General features: G+C 38.2%; 1 protein-coding gene across 18 annotated transcripts in view; it reads left to right on the forward strand.

Moving 5' to 3' along the window:
• Window positions 1-22,335, forward strand: part of ADD1 (adducin 1) — a 64,194-nt gene that overhangs the window by 10,610 nt on the left and 31,249 nt on the right. For all 18 annotated transcript variants that reach the window (XR_005629259.1, XR_005629258.1, XM_039724015.1 and 15 more), the window contains exon 2: window positions 21,872-22,084. Coding sequence is in view for 16 of the 18 variants with exons in the window: in XM_039724015.1 (XP_039579949.1) it covers window positions 21,890-22,084 (195 nt within the window). In the remaining 2 variants the exon portion in view is untranslated. The remainder of the gene's footprint in view (window positions 1-21,871; window positions 22,085-22,335) is intronic.

Genomic DNA, 22,335 nt, shown 5'->3' on the forward strand with positions numbered 1-22,335 from the left:
CTTAGACAAGTAGGGTGTTTTAAATATTGTTTAATAGAATATGCTACATTCTGTTTTTTCTAGTGCCTATATATTGAGTTTTGCCTTAAGAAACCCCAAGTCAACACAGCATAGTTCAATAGATTTTGTAATGAATCCTGTATTGTTTTCTTCTCCTTCTGTCCTGTGTGATTGAAGGGAGCTGCCCACAGCACGTGCACAGCTATGTCATTGTCTTTGTATTTCTCTGAAAATTCTCCTTTGAGCTCCTTAAAAATAACTCCCATTGGTGTAAGCTGAAGGGTTGATGTGGTGAAAGCACTCTATACCACGTTGCTGTGTATTGTCCTAAGACTGCCCATCTAATAAATTTGGAATATTATTTTTTGAGGAATCATTGTGCCTTTGCACTAATGAGAGACAGTCCTGTATCTCTGCCTTTTAGAAACTGATGATTTTAAAGGAGACTTGACAAAGAAAAGGGTTCTACTCTGTTCTCCCTGACAGAAGAACGCTAATTGGCAAATTGAGAAATTAATGTTGCCTGAGGTTGCAATATTTTTCTAATTTATTCAATTGTTAAGACATGTTAAATCATGATTTAATTCCTGCTGAGGTATTTCAGACCCAGGAGGGAACTTGTAAACATTCATTTGGACATTTGTTTTATCTATATCAGTAGCTTGTATTACTGGATGTGTGGTTTTTTTAATAGTAACTGCTTTGTATTTTTCTCTACTCCATCTCTCTTACTTATTTGTTCTAAATGTTCATCTAGAAAGCTTCATTTTAGGAAGGAAGTTCAAGCATGGAAAGTAGTTTGGATAGAACAGGTTAGAAATTTAATGATGTTTGAAAGGTTCCTTCCTGACTGTGCTTAACGTGTTTTATTGACTTCCCTTCAGCTGTTGGTTGAATTTCCTGTTGACTTTTTGGTCCAAATAATTGCCAAAGCAGTGTCTAGCCCTCTCTGTGTGCTGAGATGATTTTTCTTGATTAATAAATTTAACAGTACTCTAATGTTTTCAAAACTAATGTAGAAGACTAAGAACCAGATCTTATCCCTTTAAATTGCTGTATTTACACATAGTGATTAGAATGAATGGTAAATAATTACATGGGTACAGTGGCAATGACATAAATGGTACTTTGCACATGTTTAAGTGTTAGTGTTATCTCAGTTGCATCCCTAAATACAATTTTGGGAGAACAGTGATTGACAGTTAAATAATAGTTAATACTTTAAAGCTTGAGTAATTGTTCATTGTTATGTGAATATTGAGTAAATTGCATTTAACCTGTTTTATTATTTAGACATTCTGTCTTGTCATTTATTGTGGAACAGGTGTGGACTAGAGAGAGTCTCGTGTATTAAAGGAAAAACCCCTGAAGTCTGAAGCTGTTAGTCAGTAGTCTCCAGAGCATGGATGACTTAGCAGATGTCATCTCAAGGCTCTTCTAATGAGGAGAATTTGTTTATAAATTCTGGCGTTTTGAAAGAATGTATTAAAGTGTGTGCCATAAGAAAACTCTACAATGTGATTATCTTGACTTTTTATTCTTGAAGTATGTTTTTCAATTAGACTGTATTGGATTTGTCATGGTAACTGAGAAGGTGTCAGATTGAAATAAATAATGTTATTGCCTTGGAGTAATAGAAATAATTACTGAAAATTCAAACAATTCTTTTCTTCTAATTTGTTTAATGCACATGACATTGGGAATTTAAGAGTTTCCTGCTTCTGGTGAACCAGGTAATATGTTTGTTGACTGATAATATACTTGTAAACACCAGAGAGAAGAAAAAGCTTTCTGACTGTATATTAGCTTTTAGATTTTCTTTTCTTTTTAGTCCTTTTATCTGTCAAAATTGAAGTGGAGTATTGCTCAGTTGTCTTAAATTGAAATAATATTTTATTTATTGTCTGCTCTAGAATAGCATTCCTTGCAGATGTGGCCTATGCTATAGCTAGTTCTGAAAGGGATGCAGTCAGAGTTGGAATAATTTGTATTTTTAGTGGTGTGTTTAGATCTGGCGTTTTGGTCTCTTATTTCATGAGAGTCATGTCAACTTTTTTTTTTTTAAATATTGTGTCTTGTTAGCTGGTGCCACTTTTTTAAGAAGTGACTGTCCTTAGAGGTAATTTTTTATGTTGATGCTGTGCCTCACAAACACAAAATCTGAACTGTTTTATAACGTGAATGTTCATGTTGCTCTGCAGTTTCATTTTTGGAGGATAAATCAGACAAATCTCATTTCCCTCTCTTCTCCCAGAGAGCAGTGTGTGTATGTCCTTTCCAAGTCGTGCTGGTTTAGATCAGAGTCCCTGTGGAAAGATGCTGAGGTGTGGCTTGTGGGGAGGGTGGGGTCTGCAGCCCCTGCACAGAAGGAATTTGCAGCAGGGATGCAGTGCAGCAGTTACTGGACAATGGGTGTTTGGCTTTTGTTGCCATCAATTTCTTCCTAGGTTATGAAAGTTTTAGAAAATGGAAGCAAATTAATTTGAGATAAATCTTGCATTACTTGCTTGAGACTTGGAGGAGAGCAGGGAAGTTAAGGATGACATCAAGAAAGTTCAGGGGTAAGGTTGGTAAGAGGCTTATAAGTAAGAATAATTTAAGCTGGTGAGATGTATTGCTATTGTGTGTCATTGGATAGCTTCATAAAACCATCTGAATTTTATTAATGTTGATAGAGGTTCAGGAGATTAAAAGGGGGAAAATGAAGTATTATCTGTCTGTTGTTAGCTGATAGATTTATAAAATTCTGTAGTGTCTGGTACTAATAGGAAGTAAAACAGTGGGCAAGTATGACAAAGGAGAGATAATGAAGGTTGGTTTAGTTTAGAGAAGACAGATGAGAAAAACTGAAGTAAATAGAAAAATATGTTGATCCAGTAAGGTCAGAAACAGTTTTAAAAATCTGGATTGCCTTACACAGGGGATTTCTGTAAGATTTTTTTACACATACTATGTTTGACTTTTAAAAAAGTCAAATTCTATCTTAGCCCATGGGAGTGCTATGAAGTATTGTTACAGTCAAGAGCTTAGCACAGTGCAAAATAAGACTATACATTTTATATCAGCCATGCTTGGAATGTTAGAACATAATGGAATTTTTGTCATGGTATAAAGCTTAAATGGTTACATGCTGCAAATGTGTGTGTTATTCTGTTCTTAAAACTGCCCACAGGCCACAGTTAATCAGGATATTCTGAGAGTTAAACCATTAGTATGAGTTTGACAGTTTTTGCCCCTTTAGACAAAGTTTTGACATTTGCTTATAAAGCCCCAAATGATTTTGACTCTGACAGGTACAGAAAGTCTTTGGATACAAAAAAGAACACTACAGAATCTCTTCCTAATGAAATCAGGGCAGTCGACTGAATAAACATCAGGCTTTATATTTGAACATTAGAATTGCTGTGCTTGTTTTGGTTAAAAAAAAAAAAGAGCTGTAAGATCTGGATTTTCTAATTTCTACCTTCAAAGCAGGTGAAGCTGAATGGCCAATGTAAATTATATATATATATATATTTTGTGTGGGGACTTCTGGGACAAACTTCATAGAGTATACTGGTTTTTCTGCATATGCATAGAAAGGTAACTGTTAAAAATGGGGTAGTAAATGTCATTAATCATAAGGCCCTGTGGAATATATTTTTTTAAGATTTCTGTTGTATTTCATAAGCTTTGCTAGATGCTTTGTTACTGAACAACTCTGACAAAGTGGGAGTTGCTTGGGGCCTAATAAGCACTTAAGTATGTGGAGTGTTAGGTCCCATTGACATCCCTCGAGGGCAGGAACTTGTGTGGAACAGATGTGATTGCAGGTTTTGGATTGGCAGGGCTTGTGAGCAAATCCCCTCCCTGCTCTGTCTGGCAGCTCCCACATGGCCACGCAGACAGATGTGTGGACTCAGCCTTGTGGCCAGCCCGGTGTGGAGATGGCTTCCCACAAGGAAGAGTGAAAATAACACTGTGCTCTGGAGAAAGCATGACGCACTTAGGCTGTATGGAAAGAAAGACTCGAGTAGATTTTTCTACATCTAAAATACAACTGTTGTACAAACAAATACCACAGTTCAGCTTTAATGCAAGTGATTATTGTTTCCATTTGACACAGTTGTTTGGCTCATCTCCTTGGAGAGCTGCTTACCAATTTCTGAGGTTTTGTTGAGATCAGTTGGGCTTCACATGGGCAGGAGCTGCTGGCCTGTGTCCAGCTGCACGCTGCTCGGGAAATCGCTTTAAAAGCTGCGTTTAGAGTTCTGCCTTGGAATGCTGCATACATGTCATGGTGCTTTGCAATTTTTGATGCCAGTAGCCTGTCAGTGAACTTGAAAGAACTGCACATACATATTTTGGCAATAAAACAGTGGCAGTTGGGTTTCTAGAAAGAGTTCATTTTACAGCTTGAGTCGGGAATGAAAGTACTTAGTGCTGTGTGAATTATTCAGGATCCTGATCTGACTCCAAACTGATTTAACGCATTTTGTATCCTTGATGTTCATTATTTTAACTTAAATATCTGTTTCTGGAATTATAAGCCCTATGCTGGCACGGCGTGATTTTTAGAACACAGTGGGGAAAGTCTCCGGTCACTACTAGTCAAACGTAAACAGAAGTACTGGTACTTTTATTTTTAGAAGTTTTCTAGGTATTGGTGGTGGTAAGGTTGAAGGATGGGAGCACATCTTTTCTGTGGATAGAAGAGTTGTTGCTTGGATAGGGATCAGAATAAAAAACAATAAAGATGATATTATAGCCAGTGGAGTTTGTTTTAGACAACCAATAACAAGACAGATATGTGAAAACACTGGGTTTTTGCCTATTAATGTTCAGATTTTGTCAACTAAAATAATCCCTGCCTAGACAGAGTCTTTAAAATTAACATTATCCATCCACAGTCTGGAAGCAGGGTTATGTGTCAAACAGGAGCCTTTCATGTTTTACACTGGGGCTTGAGCTAATAAGTCCACAATGCCCAGAAGCAAAATTTCAGTTTTGTTCTTATGAGTTTAGTAACAATTTAAAATTGGTTTTGTAGAACATTAAAGCTGTGCAAAATGGTGTGCATGTCTGTCTTTAGGTAATGTTTGGGGATGAACCTTAACAGAGGTTTGTGTGCTTGGGATTGGTGCTGTCAAAGCTGTGTGTGTAAGAGCAGAGGGAGAGCTGATGTGCATCTCCTGGGGTTTTGGAGTCATGGCTGAAAGCACCCAAAATGTAAATGCATCCAGCCTGGCCTCTTCAGGGCAGGCAGCATCCAGCCTGGCCTCTTCAGGGCAGGCAGCATCCAGCCTGGCCTCTTCAGGGAAGGCAGCATCCAGCCTGGCCTCTTCAGGGCAGGCAGCCTTTCTGGTGGGCCAGCTTTGTACCAGTGGAGGCCGAGTTGTTGTGTCACTTCACCTGGGTTGTGGTGTGCGAGGCTCGGCAGAGGTCCTTGTCCTCCTGCAATGCAAACAGAATCTCTGGGCCATGCTTGGTGCCTGCCTTCTGTGTTTTGTGCATGCTGCTTTGTTCTGTTCAATCTTCAACCGAGTAACCTAACCCTCTGCAGAACAGGAAGGTCCTGGTTCAGAAGTAAAGAAGTAGATCTAGTAGAAAGTGTGAGAATGGCTGAGATTCTTGAAATGTTAAAGTCTGGGCTGCTTCTGATTCTGAAAGTGACTTCACTAAAATGGCCAATAAACACTGTGTTTACATGGTTTGCAGTGACTGGAGGAACTGGACTGCTGCTTTTCTCTCCAGATATAATTCTGAAACCCTGCAGAGAAGAGTAAATAACATCTTTTTGCCACTGTCAGGTGGAAACAATGAGAATTTGAACTGGAAGAGAAATTCTGAGTTTACACAATGTTAATTTATGCAGCCATATTCAGTTGAGTAAGACTTGCCTGACAAGGGAGACGGCACAGTCAGGAAGATGGTTTTCTCATGGTGGTTTTCTTCTTTCATCTGTTACCACGTGGGTGTGCATGACCCTTGAGGTTTACCCAGAAGTAGGAAACTGCATAATTTTTGGGTGGGGAGCACATTCACACTTGCCTGTGAAAAAGAAAAACACAGATAAGCTGCTCCTAAAATAGAGTTTGTAGGGGTTTCTTGACATGCTATTTCCTAATATGGAAAGAAGAACAATCTAATGCAGGAAAATGAGTTCTAGTAACACTTTAATTCATAGTTAATATGTTTTAATCTGTAGGTTAAAGTCATCAGGAGCAGTCTGAGAGATGGAGGAGCAAATGCTCTTGGCTTTGGGAGCTGTGCAATGACATGAACTTTGTCTCACTGTCATTTCTGGGACTTCTATGAAGATACTGTTAATATCCTTTGTATAGGGCATGTATTTTAAATTCTCTTCAGAAATGTTTAGTGTAAGGTGGATAAAAGATGGTGTAACCACTGTTTTCCTAAAATTTTTCAGGTACCTGAAGGATTTACAAATATCCAGTTAAGCGCTGTGCAAAATAATTTTTTGAGCTTGAATAACCCTGACTGTTATCTGACTGTTTAGAAATAGAACAATGCATATGTGAGGTTCACATTTCAAAACTGTTTTTATGTGCAAGTGCAGTATCAAATCTTGCATGGAAGGTTTATGTCAAGATTAATACTTAGGTTTGCATTCTTCAAAGATATTTGTTTCCTCTTGCATACAGGCTTTTTAAAACTGTCCAACTTTACTGTGTTAAGAGAATAAATTGTGTCATAATTTGTGTAATTTTCTATCTTTCTCTCCCTCTCCCATCAAAACTGGGAAGTGCTGTTAAAAAACTGGGGGGGTGTCACTCAGAAAAACCCAAGCTGAACATGAAGAACTAATGAAAAATTCAACATCTCTGCTACCTTTATCTGCCTGATTCAAGCCTGCTTGAAATCTCTGGTTTTCATATTAAGCTTCTACCTTATTTACGTGCTTTGATTCACTGTCTTCTTGCTTGAACTGGTAACACACCCATCCACAGCATTTGTGCTGCTTATACATCAAACTTGCTGGTTCCAGGATAATGCCTGCACTCTCTAATCATGTAGCAATTTCTGAATTACATGGATGTTCTGCCAGAAAAAAAAAAAAGGCAGAATTCATGCATCTAGGAATGAATATTCAGGTTAGTTCCATCTGAAAAATCTCAACTAACCAGTCTCATAATAATGCAGGGTTTTACTTGTGAGGCATGTGCTGTAGGATCTCTGAAGTTGTGGGTATATCTGTCATAAATTCATCAAAAACTTGAATTTCTCCTTTTGGCAGTTTCCAAGTGGTGGCACATTCTGTTAGTTAGCCTCTTCGTCCTTCCTTGTGTGCTTTCCTAATCTTTTGGAACAGCCACACAAATTCTTTTTAAGTTTATTGACATTTCCTGAAAATGTGAATAAATTAATGGGATTCTTAAATTTGGTGATAAGGGGTTATTACATAATTTTGAGTAGCAACAAGTGCTGCCAGAGTATACTTAAGATTTATGATGTATCCACCTCAAAAATCTGTCAACAAAATGGAATATTGTTTAAAAAAAGGGCAGATTTAGTCTCCCTCTGATTCAAGTAAAAATGGCATCATGAAGTATACACCTTTAAAAAAAATGGGTGGGGGTGTAAGTCAAAATCTCTGAAAACTAATTGTCATATTGATGGATAGGCAACTAACTTTTATTTTGTTCCAAAACTGTGTCTCAGAGCAGGAGCAGAGATAAACACAAGCAGGGTTAATGATTGTGAAGCCTTCCCATCACAAAATTAGCTGTCATTTCATACAGCCTAACTTCAGTGACACTGTTCCTTGTTGTGATATGCAAGAAACATACAGATACTTTTTCAGCCTGGAAAGAGAAACTGATTTGCTTATGCATTTTTTGTTTGCCCTTGCTTGAATAGGAATGTCTTGTCTCCAAATCAAGATGTGAAAGAGCTGTTATTAAGGTCTAATAATTTCTGGTGAATGAAGAAATTGAATATTTAAGTTTTGCAATTTTTTTTTTCAGAACTCTTCCATAAAACCCACAATCAGAGTAAACTGAAAAGCAGAATCTGACAATTCATGTGCTTGAATTTTAGCATTTCAGTGTGTTAGTAGACTTTCTTGATTAAAAACACCCCCAAAATTTCACTCTTAATTTATTACCTCCAGTAGGTCTAGATTCACATTCACATGTCTTGTGGATAAAACCCCCATACAAAATCTTTTCCTACTCAACTTTTTTAAACATTCCAGCTTCAGCTTCTTACCAGTAATAATAAATGGAAAATTTTCCATTTAGGTGTGGTCATTTCCATATTAGTGGTGAGATAAACAAGCTGAGTCTTGGTGTCTTTGTTCCTGTGTGTCCTTGGGCAGTTCAGAGGGATTTTGGGCAAGCCACCTTCCCTGTTACTGCCTGTGGGGTTGTATCCTCAGACTGTAGTGTGGGATTCCCCTTAACAGTCTGATAAATTCTGTGCTGACTTGAACTCTTGGAATACAGTACTTTTAAATTTGCTCCAACATTGTCAATACAATTGCATTTAAATCTAAAATGACCTGCTTTGAGGTTTTTGTATCTGATCAGTTTAAGAGTTTACCCCAGGACATCCTCTGTCCAGAGTGTAGTGTCCCAGTGACTAAGTCAAAGATTCTTCATTCCAGATTCAGAAATTTTTTTCACTTTTTAACCTAAATTAACATTTAAAAAACCCAACCAAACCCATAAAATAGCTCTCATGCTTGCACAAAGTGAAACTGTAGCTTTTACAAGCTGAAGGTGATATTTATGTTATTTGTATGTAACTGAGGGGAAAAGAGTCTAACTGCTTTTCTCTCCCCTGTAAATAAATAAAGTCACCAAATATCATCCAGCTGTTCTGGAAGAAGTTACTGTTGCAGAGTGGTTGAAAGGGTTAAATGACATTGTTCTGTTCATTGCCAACAGGCTTCAGAAATCTCATCCCTTGCTATTCAGTCTCTGTGAAAATAACTGGATCCTGGCCAGAATGGGGCCTTTGCCTGAGCACTGCTGCATTCAGTTGATCCCTTATGCATTGTGATACGCAAGTGACTAAGTCAACAGATTCTTCATTCCAGATTCAGAATTTTTTTTCAGTTTTTAACCTAAATTAACATTTAAAAAACCCAACCAAACCCATAAAATAGCTCTCATGGTTGCACAAAGTGAAACTGTAGCTTTAACAAGCTGAAGGTGATATTTATGTTATTTGTATGTAACTGAGGGAAAAAGAGTCTAACTGCTTTTCTCTCCCCTGTAAATAAATAAAGACACCAAATATCATCCAGCTGTTCTGGAAGAAGTTACTGTTGCAGAGTGGTTGAAAGGGTTAAATGACATTGTTCTGTTCATTGCCAACAGGCTTCAGAAATCTCATCCCTTGCTATTCAGTCTCTGTGAAAATAACTGGATCCTGGCCAGAATGGGGCCTTTGCCTGAGCACTGCTGCATTCAGTTGATCCCTTATGCATTGTGATACTGATATTTTAGGTGGGAATACGTACAGTTACTGACATTTCTTGCATTTTTACAGTATCAAGGTAGTATCTGTTTGTGTTGGAAAATGAGTTTTAAGTTCTTCTGTCATTTGTAGGAGCTTTTGTTAGTCACAGTGCTTTATGAAAGTTTTGATAATGGTGAGCATTATAGCTATTTTACATTTTAAACATAAGCTTTTCAGGGTTTTTGTACTTGTGATAGCATTGGGTATAAATGTAGGACATGTTTTTTTCCCTAGACACTGATCTAGATCTTAAAAAACCTAACAAACATTTAAATAAAATTATATTTTCACATCTTATTTTAGAATGCCCAGTCCTCTTTACTTAAAAGAAGGGGAGTGCTGTATAGGTAATACCATCAGAAAAATTATAAAATCTTATGAGTAAAGTGAAACTATGCTACTGTGGTCACTTGCATAGTGGAGAGGCTTGTTCATTTTGCTTATTTACCTTGTTACTTATCCTACAGCAGCAGGTTTTAGCCAACCTGAAACTGATAGTGTGTGCAGTGTTCAGAGGGGCTCTGGAGTCTGCTGCTAAAGCTGCTTCTGACGTGCACAGTTGTCATGCAGCGCTGCAGCCTCCCCACTGCTGTGGGAAGAGCCTGTGCTGTGTCCCCTTCCTCCTGAGCTGCTGTGTCAGGGGCACCCCCAGGCTGACAGTGGACAAGGTAAAACCTTGTCCTCACTCACAGGTCCTGCCCAGTCCTCACTGCTGCCTGAAGCCACCTGTGCCACCACTGCCCATCTCTGCAGCTGCTGCTCTGTGAGGCAGCAGTAGAGTGTCCTCTGGTAAGTGCAGATGGCTTTCCTTCTGGGGGCTATGTGGAGCTCTCTTATGGAATCTGGGGACTTTCAGGGCTTTCAGGGTGTTTTTTCCTGGGAAAATCTGTTTTCAAATGCTTGTATATGGAAATTATGGACATTTTCTTATCTGGTTAATTACATTGGCAAATTAAACATCTAATTTTGCTAAAGTGCATTGGTGACTTTCTTAAAGAAACTTATGTGTACATTTGCGTCTTTTTACAAATCCAGTGTTGGAATTGGAAGTCTAGCAGCTTTTATAACTTCAGTTTAAGGGCAGTGTTCATTTTTGGGTCAGACATGCTGATCAAGCTTTACTTCTTGGATAAAGCTGGGGCCCTGCCCTTGGAAAGCTGGTGATCTGATTTGACCTGGGTTCAAAAATCTCAGCGCAGTGGCTTATTGGTGTGTTTGGTGTGAGGCTTGGGAAGTGCATGTGGGTTCACAGAAACCTAAAAATAAGCACTATTTGGGTTAAACCTCTTTATTTGTATGGACTAGTGACCCTGATAGCAAAAATAAATATCCATTTATTTTCTAGTACTGCTGCCGCCATCCATGAATTTTAATAGTGTGAAAATGTTTTAATTTTACGTTGTTTTGGTACTTTCTGCATAAGTAGAGGATGAAAGTGTAAATAAGGGACTTGACTCACGCTCTGTTCAGTGTGTGTAGCTGAGTGTCTGTGACATCAGTGGTGAATTTTATTGTCCCAATAAAGCAGGCTGGAAAAATACTTGGCACCGATGTTTTTTATTCAAAAAATTGTCAGAAAGACATAGAGTGATGGTGTTTCCAGTGGAACACTTTTTATTATACAGGCTGTTAAACTTAACATTTAAAAAACATGAACCTGAACAAGTGAGTTTCCATGGAGTAAACTGCTGAATGCATCAAAGCAGCCAGTGAGACCCGCTAAGGTATTTGGAAACTTTTGTAGGTTTTGTAGCTGAAATTTCTTGGGTAAGGTATTCCTGAATAATTCAGAAATTTGAATTTTGTGCTACTGAAGCCAGTTTAAAAACAATAAGAGTTATTCCACCTGTTCTGACAGAAAACTTGTCCTTATAGGAAGTCTGAACGGTTTGACCTGAGCGTAGGAGAAGGATTAAGGAGGATTTTTGGTTCTGTCTCTGAGTCTGACATTCAGCCTCCAGCTGTCACCAGCCTACCAGCACAGGAAGGTGCTATTTAAAAAAAAAAAAGGTGTTGGAAAACTGGAAATGCATTGGAAGCTGCAAATAACATGAACATATTGTGCCTGTGGAATTTATTTTTTGCAAAGCTAAAGAAGGAAGGACAAGTTCATAGATTTCAGAGCAGATTCTGATCTCAGTGCAGACAGGTAGTAGAAGGAATTCTGGAAGTTGTATTAAAACATGTGTTATACAAAGGTTTTTAAAGCTAAGTTATTGACTCAGGACTGTATATATGTGGTTGGGAAATTTCCATCTCTGTTCAAGGGCAAATGGGCCTGTTATTCCCTCCCGAGTGTTACATGTCTCCGTGCTTTTGGTAGCAGGACTGAAAGGCCCTGTCACCTCTGTGACCAGTTCATCTTTCTGGTTCACTGAATATGCCAAGCTGCTGATCCTACAAGTTACACTTCTACTCTCCAGATTGTTTTTGTAGCTCTTCTGTGAACGCTGATATTTTATGTCTATTATTGAAATGGGTGAAATAATATTCTAGTAATGGGGATTTTTTTAAAGTTAGTTTTTCTACTTCTGTTTTTCTTTGATTTTTCTATTAGAGTAGAACACCTGGCACAGGATAATCTTGGTAATTTCTGTGTAGTGATCTATGACAGATCCTGAATTCCCTTCTAATTTTGCCTTTTCAGCATTGAGTATTTCTGGCATAATTTTTGTCTCCATTTGTAATCTTTTGCATTAGCTGTGTTAAAGTGAGCTTATGATATTACACTATCATTAAGTAAAAACCACAGAATCAAGAAACTTACTTGAATTGGGAATCAGATTTCTGAAATAAAATTGTGGGCAAATCAGCTTCAGTAGTATTTGGCAGTGTAATTATAAGGACTCATTTGGGGTGCTCTTTAAGTGCAGGTTTTAATCTCAGTGTTGGAGTAGCTTCATAAAATAAATTTATCTGAAAACATGAGACTGCTCTGAACAATAACACTGAAGCCCATATTTTTCACTGAACTGTAAGGAATTATTTCCAGGGCTAATAGACACTGAGGCAATGGGAAGAAGTGTCTCCTCTGCTGTAACCACCATTGGTGCTCCTCTGACAAGAAACAATGGAAAAATAAATTTTGAGCTTGCAGAATCCATGCTTGTGCTGTGTCTGAAGAAATGCAAAAGACACTGGTGAAATTCCTGTTTTGTCGTTTGCATGCAAATTTTGTGATACATTTGTGAAGCTCTTAGAGTTTCAGCAGAAAAGCTTAGGTGTCTGTGGTTTAAGATAATTATTTAGAGAGTTTCTTTGTGTGACATTTTGTTTTCTGTTATCACTTTCCCTAATCTTTCATGAGTTTATGCACTGAACACTTCCAGAAATGCTGTCTGCTAATTATTTACAGAGTTTTCTTTGTGTTTTATGAACAGTGTGACATTTTGTTTTCTGTTATCACTTTCCCTAATCTTTCATGAGTTTATGCACTGAACACTTCCAGAAGTGCTGTCTGAGAAACGTATGGAACTAGTGAGTCAAAGAAGTGAAAGCAAGGTAATTTTGATGTTGAGTTAATAAGTAGGTTTGAAACTGTTAGTTCTTCACAATGCTGTCTGAGAAACGTATGGAACTAGTAGATAAGTCTCTGAGTCAAAGGAGTGAAAGCAAGGTAATTTTGATGTTGAGTTAATAAGTAGGTTTGAAACTGTTAGTTCTTCACAAAATCTTTTGAAGCTAGAAATGGCAGATCTGTTGGGTTTTTTCTATAAATTGCTTAGCAGAAAAATTGGAGAAAGGAAGGAGTAGAAGAGGTGAAGTTAAAAGGTTGGTAAGAAACCAGAGACTTGTCAATAGGAGATAAGTTAACAGTTTGAAGAGAATTTTTTAAATCTTTATTTTTTAATCATAATTTTGCTTTTTAGATTTGGATTTCTTACCATTTTAATTAACTTGGAATGAGCTCTTGGAAATTTGATCTTTCCATTGTAAATTAATAAATCATGTTAGGGTTTAAGTTGTATCAGTGGTGAGCACAGGCTGAAGCTGTACAGTGAGAGGAAGAACAGCACAGTGTGCTGCCCTGTTCCTCCCTGTGTGTCATTCCTGCAGTGTCCAGTCTCAGGGATACAATGCTTTTCCAGGCCAGGGAGGAAAGTTGAATGATTACTGTTTCTAAAAGTTTGATACTTTTAGCCTTTTAAATCCTTTATTAAAAGCAGGCAAATAACCTCTCTGTATTTTACCTTTTTAATTGATTTTTACGATTTTCTTCTCTTTCGTTTGCAAGGACTGAATTATGAATTCTAACCCATATATACTGAAACTTCTGCAGAATTTAGACAGCTTTCTTTACAAATGTCCCAGCTGAATCTGTCCACCTAAATTCTGGCATAAATCTTAGGTGGGCATTTGCTAAGTAGAATCATAGAACATAAAACAGCCCAGGTTAAAAGGGATCTCAAAAGGGTCATCTGAGCCAACCTGTTGTAGAAAATGTAGCCTAGATGGGATTATCCAACACCCTGCCCAGGTGTGTCTTGATGGGGATTCCACCATTTTCCTGGTGAGAACATTCTAGTGATTGTTATCAGTGTAAAAATGTCTTTATCAAAGTGAAACCTTTTCTGGTGCAAATGGCACCTGTTACCCTGTGCCTCTCCATGTGGCTCCTTGTGAAAAGAGCCTCCATCCATTTTGTAGCCAGCCTTTAAATTCTGGGAAAGTGTGATGATGCAAGCATGCTCTTCTTCAGGGAGAAAGGAGAGGACCTAACTCATTTAGGCTTTCCTCACAGAGTAGGACCTACAGTCTTTGATCATCTTCATGGCTTTAATTTTGACCCTCTTCAGTCCATCTGTTCCTTTTCTCCACCTGTGGAGACCACAGCTGGACACAGGAGCACTCCAGCTGTGGCCTGACAGGCTCTTGGTAGTTTGGGGTGGTCACATCTCTCACCTCTGCTGTGGTGCCCTGTGGGTGCATGCCAGCATCTCATTGCTGTCACTGCTGCAGCAGCTTCACTGCTGACCCTGTTCAGCTCTTGTTGTGCACCAGGACCCCCAGGTGTCCCCAGCAAAGGGTCCCAGCCTGTGCCAGGCTCTTTGGTGTCATCACTGCTGCAGGACCTTGCACTTGTGTCTGTTCAACGCCACACTCCTCTTGCAGCTCCCTGTTCCAGCCTGTCCTGCTCTGTGGATGCTTTCCCTGCTGACACGTGCACCTCACCACCCAGTGTGGTGTCACCAGCAAACCTGGTGACAGTGCTCTCAGGCCCCTCATCCAGGTTATTTGTGGTGATGTTGGAAAGTGTGGGTCCCAGCATCATTTCTGGGGATGCCCCACTTGTGACGGGCTGCCAGCCCCAGTTAAACCATTGACTGGCACCTTCTGAGTGCACCCCGTGGGCCCGGTGCCTGCCTGTTTTGCATCGAGCTGGTTTGTCCGTGAGAACTCTGTGGGAAACAGCAGCAAAGGCTTCGCTGAAGTTTGGTAAACAATATCTGCTGCTCTGCCTGGTGTACAGAAACTGTTATTTTGTTGCAGGTGATCGGGTTGGTCTGGCATGATTTGCCTGTCCTGAAAATGCCCTGGCTTTTCCCAACCTCCTGCTTCATTTAGCTTTGGTAAAGCTAAATTACCGTGTTTTACAACCTGGTGCAATTACCATGGAGGCTCCTTAAATGTTCTCTTAACACAGCACCTAACCTGTTTTTTTCGGTAACCTTAAGATAACTCACTTCCCATTGTGCTAGGCCTCTGATTTCAGTGTTTTAGAGAAGGTGAAAATAGGAAATAATTGGTTACAATCAGGATTTCAAATAAAATCGGTCTGTTTTTGTTTCCTTGTTCTCTAACATAGTTTGCTTTTTGAACTATTGTCGTAGTTACTAAAGCATGATATTACAAATATAAAATGCAATACTTTTGGTTATATAAACTTATTGCTGGATTTCTCTAAATTTTAAAGTCCCATATTTAACTTGTATTATCTCTTTTAAAAAGCAGCATTATGGTGTCTGTATTCACTATAAGAGAAATAACTGTTCTTATTCGTGAAATAGTTTCTTCCTGTTTGAAAACAAAGAACAGAGGAAATTCTGAAGATGCATAAGATTGGGAACATTTGCTAAAAAATAACATGATTGTTCATGATACTGAGTATGTTGTCCAGTGAGTAGTACAGTTATGATTTACTTTCTTTGTTCTTTGACTTCCTAAGATAATGTCAACTTTTCCTTTTAAAAGTTCAGTCGGAAACATTTGAAATGGCAAGAACAAATCCAGTGTCATTGGTGCCAAAATGCTGTCAATGAATGTTATGGAAATTGTAGTGCAAATCACAAATAATTTCTCTATTATAAAGTTATATTAATTTTTTAAGAAGAAAGTTTGGCAGATGTTATTCTAAAGTAAAGGAAATCAGAAAAAAAATAAAGCATGTATCAGAATATTGAGTGAAGTGCTAGCAGTTCAATCTTAGAAGTTTTTTTTGCATTCACCAAGTAATATTGAAACCTTTCTTTCTGTAGATAGATGTTCTGCTTCCGTGCTTCCTTGGTCATATTCCCACCAATTTAAATTTCACTGTAACTCTATTAGCAGTGGCTCATTTCTCTCTCAGGTTTTTTCTGCCCCACCCCAGTGCTGCCTGACCCATTCCCTTCCTCTTCCTCCCTTCTGTCACCTCATGTTCCCCATTAAGTAATTTCAGCTCTGCAGCTTTCTGCACTCCCCCAGCTCTTTCCTGGGCTATAAAATTACTCTTGTGCTTCTTTTTCCCTGTCCTATTGTGTTTGCATCCAAAACAGAGCTTGCTTCCTTCCCCCTACCTGCACGCTGCCTGACCTGTCACTTACATGAGATTTTTAGGTAACTTTTAGTCCTCAAAGACTGCTGATTGCACAACAGCAAAGAAAATGAGTTGTTTTGCTACCCCCTTGTCCCTTCCCCAGCAACTTCTTGTCTAATCTGTTTTCACCTCTAATCTGTTAGATATAGTGGCATAGTTCTGGGGTGAGTGGAGATCATTTTTGGAAAGAACTGTCAGAAAAAAATGGATACTAACCAAATTACAATGGCATTGTAATTTTGAGAACAGGTCTCAAAAGCAACATATTCTGGAACTGAGTGCCCCTGATTTGTGTTGCTGGTGACTGGAATGAATGAGCAGCTGAGAAGTTGCTGCTCATTTGATTTGCAGATTTGGCACAAGGTCCCATACAGGTGTTCTCCTTGTGTTTTGTTTTGTACAAAATCTGTAAGCTAGCAGGAAGAGAGAAGGTTTAGGATTTTTGGTTTTGTTTGTTTTGGTTTGGTTTTTTTTCCCTGAAATAACTTGGTTTTGTAAGGTTTTGGTCAGATAATTCTCCTAAACTTTAAAAAAACCCCATTGCACGTGCTGTCTTGTGAAGCAGCAGTGTATTTTGAATTTTTTACAGGTCTTTTATGTTTCCATGTCAGCTTGTCACAACCTTCTTTCTGCTTCTCAGAGTGTATTTTTATTTTGATTTGGCCTCAGCAGACTTAAAGCTGTGTTGGTGTGGAGAGCTGTGCTCTGTCCTTTGGTGGCAGGGAGCCTTTAGCTCAAATTCCATTGACTGCAGCCCTAGTAAAAAACCATTTCCTCAGGGTGTGGAGCAGCAAAAAAATCCATTGCAACTTATTACAAAACAAAACCAATCTTTAAATGATTGCAAAACTTTTTTTTTCCCCCAGGAAGTGTAGTTAGCTGGTCCTTGCATATTGTGAGGCATTTCAAATCCTCCCAGTGTTCACACACACACATTATGATGGTTTGGTTGGAAACACTGGACCTATAAGCTGTTGAATATATAAATACTTACATCTTTCCCAAATTCCGTGTATCAAAATGAGTTTAATATTAAAGTTTTAAATAAGTTTTTTATCTGCAATAAGACCACAATCCAAATAAATTTTAGGGGTTTTAATTATATAATTTTTCACATTTAAGGGTGAGGTTTTTATGTACCCTTAACTTGTTGTCGATTCTTATTGAATAATTTTCAGTCTTACCTGTTTAAATGTCTTTGACAATATGTTCATCATCTGAGTACTGAGGAATACAAGTTGCTTAAAAAAATTTAGATTTTTCTTCTTTGTGGGTGCTAATGTGAAAAATTTTATCATCTTTCTGTCCTAAAACTTTCTTCTTTAGTTTATTCTGTAGCATAACCCTTAACATTCCTCTGAGGTTAATCCTTTAGTGAAACTTCTTTAGTTTAGTTTAAACTAAATTCTGTAGCATAACCCTTAACATTCCTCTGAGGTGAATCCTTTACTGAAACTGTTGCATTAGAAAAGAATGGGGAGGAAGAGGATTTTGAGTAATAAAAATAACCTGAAATACTAATAAAAATTTCAGAATGTTTTTTGTAAACAGTGCTCAGTACCTTAAAATGAGCTATAAATTTTATAAACCTGGTTTCCTAAAAGCAATTCACCACCAGCCTGTCAGTAGCAGTTGCTCACACATCCTCACACCCTGTGATAAATTTGTTGTGCTGTGAGTTGGCTGCTGGCTCTCGTTTGGTGTGCTGGGCCATTGACCACAGTGTTTGTGTGTATATAGGTATTAAAAAGATTGATGTAATTATTTGTTACTGTAAGGTGCTGTTTGGATTTTATCACAGCTGTTAATTTTCCTTTGCTCCCCATAGTAATAGATGCTGTTCCCTCTGTCTGTATTTGACAATAACTGCTTCTGGCAGAAGGTTTTCTGTGCACTTACATTTTCCAGCCATGGCTTTTTCAGTTAAGGGTGTGGCTTTGTCTGACACAGTTGTGTTAGAACAGGCTCTCACATAGAAACACTTATCATGGCAGAAAGTCCTCTGGCATTACAGCTTATCTTACTGGGGGCTGTAGTGCAGCACGTCAGAAAGAAACTGGCTGTACTGAAGTGCTGTGGGTGTGAAGACAGTCTTAATTTTTTTTTCTAATATGTGTTTGTACTGCCTGGGCAGACTGTAGTGATTTGCAGTGTGACCTTCCAGTTTATAGAATCACTGGATATTCCCCATGGTGTGTTCAGATTCCTTTCATTTATTTATTGGTATTCATATTAGTGAAGCTCTTACTGCAGAGTTCATCATGCCTTACTGCTCCCGAAGCGTTTTTCAAGGAAACTCATAAATAAATTTCAGTGGCTCTGCAAAGTGTTGTCAAGCATGTCTGCTTTCAGTTTGAAAGTGGATCTCTTTAAGATCAGTAGCTGATTAAAGCAATTATTATTGCAGTTATGTTAAAACAATAATTAGACCTTGCAGGGGGGATGCCGTTAATTCTGGGTGTCTGCAAAACTGAGCTGTGAAACAGGTATTAACCTTAGATATCAAATCATTACTGAATGTTAATCATTGATTTTCATGTGAAATGATTGCCACTACATATTAATGAATTAATAGCTTCCCAAGACCTTCTTGAATGCCATAGTGTACTTGGATGGAGGAGTAATGCAGCTTTGGCAAGACACTGATCCCATGTCCATGGTGCTCTTGTGGGCTGTTAGGGGCCAGCTTCTCGCCAATGTGAGTAGGAAACTGAAATAATTATGTGTGTTGTTCATTCAGAAATAGGTTTTGGTACTCTGAAAGTAAGATGGAATTAGTGTAAATAATTAAATGCCAAATTACATTTGCAGATGTATGTACAGTTTAATTTAAATAAGATTGTGCATGTACAAACAACGTGACACTTAAACCTAGCCTGAACATGAAATGCCCCAGCCGGCAGGAGCAAGCTGTTCTCTGCTGGTGGTGAGCGTCTGCAAAACTGAGCTGTGAAACAGGTATTAACCTTAGATATCAAATCATTACTGAATGTTAATCATTGATTTTCATGTGAAATGATTGCCACTACATATTAATGAATTAATAGCTTCCCAAGACCTTCTTGAATGCCATAGTGTACTTGGATGGAGGAGTAATGCAGCTTTGGCAAGACACTGTGATCCCATGTTCATGGTGCTCTTGTGGGCTGTTAGGGACCAGCTTCTCGCCAATGTGAGTAGGAAACTGAAATAATTATGTGTGTTGTTCATTCAGAAATAGGTTTTGGTACTCTGAAAGTAAGATGGAATTAGTGTAAATAATTAAATGCCAAATTACATTTGCAGATGTATGTACAGTTTAATTTAAATAAGATTGTGCATGTACAAACAACGTGACACTTAAACCTAGCCTGAACATGAAATGCCCCAGCCGGCAGGAGCAAGCTGTTCTCTGCTGGTGGTGAGCTCCAACTTCCCTGTTTTCCTGTGCTTTGCTTTCCAGTACAGACACATTTGTGGCTGTGCTCAGCAGAGCGCAGTACAAAGTGAACTATTGAGTGGTTCTGGTTGCCTTCACTTGCCATTGTGCTTCTAAACTCCCTGATTATTTTTGATAAGCAGAGTCTGGTGAAGCTCAGACTCCAGGTGGGCCAAGTGAGCTGTTACTGTAAGAGAGTAACGCGCGTTTGGGTCTGCAAATTGTTGTTTGTCAGCAAAGCCCTGGCTGTAGAGGCAGTAGTGTGGCTGACAGAGCTCAGGAGGTTGGAAAAAGTGTTAGTAGGGCTTGAAAAGCATTTGCAAGGAAGGAAGAGGCTGATGGTGCAGGCTGGAGGTTGAATTTAGAAGGAGTGCGTTAGGCATCTGAAGCTGCCAAAGGAGAGGCGTCTACTTTGATGTAACTTCACTTGCTTAAAATTTCCTAGGTCTAATACCTTAAAAGGTTTCCCTTGTGGATAAAAACATTATTTCTCCTTGCTGTACCCTGTATTTCTCTGTGGGGGAAGGAAAGTGAGCAATTTAAATAATAAAGATGTGCCTATGAGCTTTAGAGAAGAAAACAATCAACTGTGATGTTTAAAGTCTAAACTTTAAAAAATGAAATATTTTAAACACTGCAGAGGTGTCTTTGTGTGTTTATTTAGTAACTCAGTGGGTGGAAATCATTGAGTGTTTAAGTGCTAACATAGATTTTCATAGTAATATCCTGTTCTGCAGAGTCAAGAAAAATACTTTATTTTGGTCATTGTGTTCAGCTGTCTGAGTTCACTGTTTTTTTCATTCTGATATAAGAAATGAGTTGAATTTTGAAACTTCTTTCCTAATGTAAGAATTAAAGAGGATGAAATCTGCTAATTCTAGAGTGTTGAAGTAGATAATTTTCTTCATCTCCATGATTTTGTTTAACATAATCTGCATTTCAAAATTTATGTAAACATGTCTTTGCTGTTTGCATCCACATCTGAAGTGGTTTTAGCTAATAAGCATGCAAATAAATTACTAAGCAAATTAGAAGCAGTGTAAGTTAAGTCCCTAACAAAAATCTAAAAATGGCAAAAGAATAGAGACATATGTAAAACCTTACTAATTTTAGATGTAGATGATGAATGACTACTTACATGAAGATATATACAGTCTTTTCTACTTAGCTGTAATTTGATATATCAGATGACCAGGAATTGGAGGCTTGAATCTCAAAAGTGTTGTGAGGGTGGCTTTATCGAACTGTCTTTTTGTCAGTGGAAGGCTTCAAAATTCTTCTGAGAAGCATTTTGGAATGAGGGTTGTAATACTGTGCCCAGAAAAGTGGGATAATGTTACACGAAGGAATTGTTGTGAGTGGAAGGAGGAGGTGTGTGTGAGCAACGCCGGCTGAGCTTTCAGCCTTTCTGGTAGGTGCAGGCACTTGCTGAGTGTGACATGTAAAACTGGCCAGGGGGTGGGGGCTGCCTGTGTCTGTGCTTTCCAGAGTCCAAAAACCACATGCTGATGTAGTGATGTGCCTGTTATTGAATGGACCTAAAATAAGTGTAAGAACGCTTTGGGTTGCAAAGTCAAGATTTCTGAGTTTGTATCCAGAAATGTGTTGGCAGTCCGAGCATGTTTTGCTGGAGCTGATTCTTCTTATTAATGAACATGTGTAATATACTAATTGCAGTGATGATTTAATTTCTGATTTATGCAATATTATTTTTCTTATATCTGCTTTAAATTTTTAAGAAAAAATAAAAGGCAAAAGCGTCAAACTGTTGAGTTTAGACCTCATGTCTGGACCTTCTGTCATTTTTTCTGAGAAGGTTTGAAGGACTTCCATGCTTCTGAAAAACAATCTGGCCAGACAGCTTTTTTTTTTCCCAGTTTAGATGGGAGCTCTCATTAATTTTGTGCTGAATGAATTTATAAACATATTGGACTTTTCATATATGTTAGCCTACTTTTCTGATCTTTTGTATTAAAATCCTTTTTCCTACTCTAGAATTGTGTTAAAGAATTGTGTTAGAAATGTGTTAAAGATGTGCCTCCATTTGCACAAACATGGTTTCTCATTTAGGAAGGCATGCTAATTTTAGACAGATTTGAACTATTACTTTGAAGGTAGAAACATATACGAATTTCATAATTATTTCCTTGCTTGATTTATTTATTCCTCTTCTCTGTCCTTCTTCATAGGTTCCTTAAAACTGTGCTATGAATGGTGATTCTGGTGTGGGGGTGGTGACTTCACCACCTCCAACAACAGCCCCTCATAAAGAGAGATATTTTGATCGAGTTGATGAAAATAATCCAGAATATTTGAGAGAGAGAAATATGGCACCTGACCTGCGCCAGGATTTTAACATGATGGAGCAGAAGAAGAGAGTCTCCATGATTCTTCAAAGCCCAGTAAGAAAAGAAATGCTTTATCTTTAAAATGATAAATTTAATATCTTTATTTTCACTATCAGTACGAAGTTAGAGAATCTTGTGTTATCTTACAACCATTTGTTGTTTTTTCTTATTGGCCTTTCCTGATTTTTTTCCTCATTCTATCTGTTTGAATACATATGGCCTACTCACAAAGCAGCTCTTCAGTCTGGCTTTCAGAATCCTCTGTATAATCATCAAAGTTTTTTCATATTTTCCATTCAATCCTT

Source organism: Passer montanus, unplaced genomic scaffold, assembly GCF_014805655.1.
Source record: "Passer montanus isolate IOZ18808 unplaced genomic scaffold, ASM1480565v1 scaffold51, whole genome shotgun sequence".
NCBI lineage: Eukaryota > Metazoa > Chordata > Aves > Passeriformes > Passeridae > Passer > Passer montanus.